At 59.2% G+C, this 4,746-nt stretch overlaps 1 protein-coding gene across 1 annotated transcript; it reads right to left on the bottom strand.

Annotated features, from left to right (window-relative positions):
* Positions 1-488: 488 nt before the first annotated feature.
* On the bottom strand, positions 489-2,428 carry GSC (goosecoid homeobox). The gene is made up of 3 exons (XM_082384623.1): positions 1,950-2,428; positions 1,223-1,482; positions 489-916 (listed from the first exon to the last, which is right to left on the bottom strand). Exons 1-3 carry the CDS (start codon positions 2,302-2,304, stop codon positions 761-763), a joined length of 771 nt encoding a protein of 256 aa, XP_082240749.1. The 5' UTR covers positions 2,305-2,428; the 3' UTR covers positions 489-760.
* Positions 2,429-4,746: the final 2,318 nt, after the last annotated feature.

The following is a 4,746-nucleotide window of genomic DNA, read 5'->3' as shown; positions in this document are numbered from 1 at the left end:
CTGCCTAATTCCACGAGGACCCGCCGCCTTAGGTCTGGGGATTTCGCGGGAGCAGGGCCGGGTGAGCAGCCTAAACGGACTCTGGAGACGCTGCCAGGATCCCTCAACTCCAAGCAGATCCTGCTTATCCGCTATCCCATGGGCAGCAAGGAGGAAAACGGTCCTGGCTCTGCCCACGGGCGAGGGGGAAGAGGAATCCCAGGCAGCCTGCTTGCAGGGGCAACGCTACCTCCCCCAGACAAGCCGGCAATGCCACTCTCCACCCCTGCCCGGAAACCTACAGACGAAGTTTAAACCAGGACACCCGGTCCTGTGACCATTCGTACCCAGACCTTCTGTCTCTCTCTCTCTTTTTTTTTCTTTTTTGGGCAGATCAGAGCTGCCCAGTTTTCCTTTTGAAGCTATAGACTAACCAGATTTTTTTTTTTTTTTTTGTGGGCCTCAGATGGTGCTGGCGGTGGGGTACGAAATACAGAATGTGGCCCGTCTACATCGCCGTCACTTTATTGTATTGTCACCGTTAATTTAACTATAAATACTACGGTGGGGAGCGAGTCGCCGGCGGCCTCGGACTTCGGGGCAGCAAGCCCCGGCGCGGCCCGACCCCAGGCGCCCACCCTCCGGACGGTACACTATTTACAGCTCCTCGTTCCTCGTTCTCGACCCCCCTCCCGCAAGGCAGCGCGTGTGCAAGAAAGTAGCATCGTCTGGGTGTGCAAGTCCTTCGAGTTAGGCAAGGGCCACGGCCGGCCCGCGGCCGTCAGCTGTCCGAGTCCAAATCGCTTTTACCTTCCTCTTCCCTCTTCTCAGGCGACGCCTTCGACGACGTCTTGTTCCACTTCTCGGCGTTTTCCGACTCCTCCGACGAGGACCGCTTCTGCCGCCTCCATTTGGCGCGGCGGTTTTTAAACCAGACCTGTTGCGCAACGGAGGACGAAACAACGGTTAGGATCAAAGGCGCGCCCCCGCCATGCCCGGGCACCTCCGGGACGACCCCGGCGTGGAGAGGGAACCCGGGGACCCCGCGCGCACGCCATCAAAAGGAGACCCGCTCCCGCTTCCGTATTTTCATCCAACTTCCTGGGCCTAAAGCGCCCTCCAGGCCGCTGCTGGGATGTTTTTAAAGAGCAGGGAGACCCAAGGAGAGTTGAGCAAACCCGGCTGGAGCCTTATTTCTCTGGGAAGGGCCGTGGGGCGCGCCCCGGCGGGGTCCCGCGCCTACCTCCACTTTCTCCTCGCGGAGGTGCACCTTCCGGGCCAGCTGCTCGCGGGTACCCACGTCTGGGTACTTGGTCTCCTGAAAGAGGTTCTCCAGAGCCTCGAGCTGCTCGTCGGTGAAGATGGTGCGGTGCCGCCGCTTCCGCCGGCAATGCAGCTGGTTGAGGAGCTGCAGCTCGGTGCGCGACAGGGTGCCCACGTTCATGTAGGGCAGCATCTGGTGCGGCACAGGGGACACCAGCACCGAGCCGGGGCCCTCGTAGCCTGCGACAGAGTAAGGCGTACGGTCAGCCGCCTCCGTTGCCACCACGCGCGCACACGCCCGCCCGCCCGCGACCCAGTCCGGATTTAAAATCGTCTGCAAGGGGGTGCTGGGAAATGGGGTGCGCGGAAAACAGGGTGTGAGGAACCGGGGGACCGTGCGACCGCGTCCACCCGCACACGCCCAAAGCCGGTTAGGGAATCCTAAAAGGCTAAATTCTAAAATCCTACAAGTCTCCTCCAAGCAGACACTGTTACAGTCTCCGCTAACTCTCGCCTAAAGTTTGCAGCAAGTGTGCAAACGCCTGCGCCCGATCCACGAAAAGACGGGGGTCGGGTGGGGGCAGGTTTGCAAGAGGAGAAAAGTTTGTACAAAGTGAAAAAGGCGAGCGCCACCGCCCACCCACGTCCCGGGCGCTGAGGACCGCGGCCGGCCGCCGAGGCCGAGGCCGGCGCGAGCGCGACCCTACCTGGGGGCGTCGGGACGCAGGAGCACTGCTGGGCACCCAGCGGCGGCACGGCCCCGCAGCAGGCCGGGCCCACGGGTGCCGCCTGCACGTGCAGCTGCCCGTAGAAGTAGTTGTTGTAGCCCAGGCGGGAGCCGCCGACCGCGGCCGGGAGGCCTGCGCCGCCGGGGGCCACGGGGCGCGGGTAGAAGGCGCCATAGTCCGAGGAGGCGCCGCCGCCGGCGCCGTAGAGCGAGTCCCCGTGCAGGGCCGGGAAGACGACGGGAGCCGCGGCGCTGGGCGCCACCGGCAGCACCGAGTCCTTGCAGCGCGGCCGGGCGGCCAGGATGTTGTCGATGCTGAACATGCTGGCGGGCATCCCCAAGCCCCGCGCCGGGACCGGGGGGCGGCGGGGACGCGCCGAGGAAAAAGCCTCAAAGTGGGGGGGGTCCACGCTCCTCCCGCGGCGGACCAAACCGAAAGAGAGAGCCGGCGAGCGCGCAGCCCCGCGCCCCTCCCCGCCCCCTGCGTCCGCTCTCCCTCCTCCCGCCCTCCCCTCGCTGCAGCGTTTGCCGAACTCAACTCGCGGGTAGGACGGAGTTTAGACCAGCTGAACCTCTTGTTGGTTTTATACTGAGTCGACGTCATCCTGGATTTAGTTCCTGGTAATATGCAGATGACAAACAGAACCAGATTTGGCCCTTTCTGTTCCTTTGGGTGGGGGGGCTTGAACAGAGGGGGAGGGGAAGAGGTGCCAAGGGGAGGGGGCTACGGGGGCCTGAAAATAGATTGTGGATTGCGAATTAATGAAATTAACCTAATCTTTTCCATTCAGCCGCCCCGCCGCGGGCCGGCGGAGCTGGGCGGGCATCCTAATTGCCCCGGTTAATCTCATTAATTCCACCGTGAGGCCGCCGTTAACAACTCCCTCTGCCGACCTCTCCGCCCCCCACCTTTTTTCCTCAGATTGGGTCCTATTACTGGGTGCGATTTCCTCTCCATGAAACTCAAATTCATTGTGGCCAGTTTTACTTTGGGGCTACATTTTTCTTTTCCTTTCGGAATGTGTTTTGTTTTAGAAAATGTGAGGGGCTGCGGCCTCAATCAAGCAAGTTTGAAATTCCGCTCTTCCTTCGGCCCCCATGCACTGGCCGCCTAATTTCACCTCTGTTTTTTATCTTGACATCCTCTTCCGAATGGAATTGGTTACCCCCCCCAAAAAAAAACCCTTTTGTTTTTGCAAACGCCAAAATTTGTAATGACAAAACGACGAAAGAAGTGCATCGTGGTTCTTAATTGTGTGTGTGTGTGTGTGTGTGTATATATATATATATATATATATACACACACATATAGATAGATTTTTTTTATTTTTTGCAGTCACTTTGGGTCTGAAAACGAGCATAGCAGTCCCTAGGCCCTTACACAGCGGAGACCAAATTCATCCACTACTTTAAAGTTCGCCACCCAGAGTAGCAGTCAGAAGCGATGCTTCCAACTGCCTCCTGCGTGGGTGTCAGTAGGTTTCGTGTTTGGTTTTCTTTAATTTTTTTTTTTTCGGAAGTAGGGTGTCTTCTCCCTTAACCGTTTTTGTTTTCAGTGCAAAATACAAAAAATGGGACTTTAGGGATTCTCTGTCCCCTTTCCCAACAATTGAATCGCATTTTTCCCTTTCGACTTGCTGATTCCCTGACTGGGACAGGCCCCCTAAGCTGTCCTTCCCCTGGCAGGCCTAAGCTGGCATCCTTGGGCCCCGGTGGCCTGGCCGAAGTTCGGCTCTGCTCTCGGCAGGCGGCCACGGTGATTTGCCGGATCCTCGGCGCGTCACGGCCCGTCAGCCGGAGCTGCTGGAGGCGCGGCCGGTCCACGACGGAGCGCAGGCGGCCGAGCGCCCTGCGGGAAGGTAGGATACGCTGGGCGCGGAACGAAAGCAGCCCCCGAGGTCCTTCGAGCCCGGCGCAAGTCCCGGTCTTGCAGAGCCGTACTTTCTCGGCCCTTCGCGCAGGCAACTCCGGCCACTCCAGGGGAAAAGGCAGTGCCGGGCCCAGGCGAGACTGCCTAGCGCCGGGGTACCGGGGCACCTCGGGTTTCCCGAAGGATGGCCGACTTTAACTCACGCCCATTTTTCGCTATTTCTTACTGGCTAATTAACCTGGGGCCCCAGCAAGAGTATCTGAAGTTGCCGCACTACGGCTAAGTATGTGGGCTGCCTCCTCCGTGGCTCTGAGGCAAAGGGGAAAGGGTACTTAATTGCTGGTTTCGGGTCAGAGGAGAGATTGCGCGGAGGTTTGGTCCTGCCTGCGCGTAGAACTCCGGAGGCGCGCAGCGCTGATCGGCAGAAGCTAGGCGGTGGCGCTTCTCCTCCTGGGCCTCCCCGCGTGGACCTCGGCGCCCTCATGCCCACGCGCTCACCCGCTCGTGGCTTGAGAGCTTTGCTTCTACGAGTGCTGAGCAACTTAGAAGTGGTTGTAGGAGGAGATTAGGGTAGGACGCAGATGGGTCTCAATTTGGGGATGCGCTGGATTTTTTTTTTTTTTTTACAATAAACACCGCTCCCAGAGGAAGGAGTGTAACCCCCCCGCGCCCCCCCCCAAGAGAGGTCAGATCTAGGGAAAGAAGTGTATCGCCTCTCCCTCTCCCACTAACTAGGGATGGAAGCTTTTTTTTCCCCCCCCCCCCCCCCCCGTTCTTAAAGACTTAAAAATCACCAGGTAGGTTCTGGACACACACATTCCCCGCCAACCTTTTCCGAGTTTAATTCTACAGGGCAAATGATGGAACACGACTAGAGGCTGCAACTTTAGCAGGGACTCTGGCTGCG

The sequence above is a fragment of the Balaenoptera borealis genome, assembly GCF_965194805.1.
Source record: "Balaenoptera borealis genome assembly, chromosome: 3".
Taxonomy (NCBI): Eukaryota; Metazoa; Chordata; class Mammalia; order Artiodactyla; family Balaenopteridae; genus Balaenoptera; species Balaenoptera borealis.
This window is presented reverse-complemented; position numbering and strand designations above follow the sequence as displayed.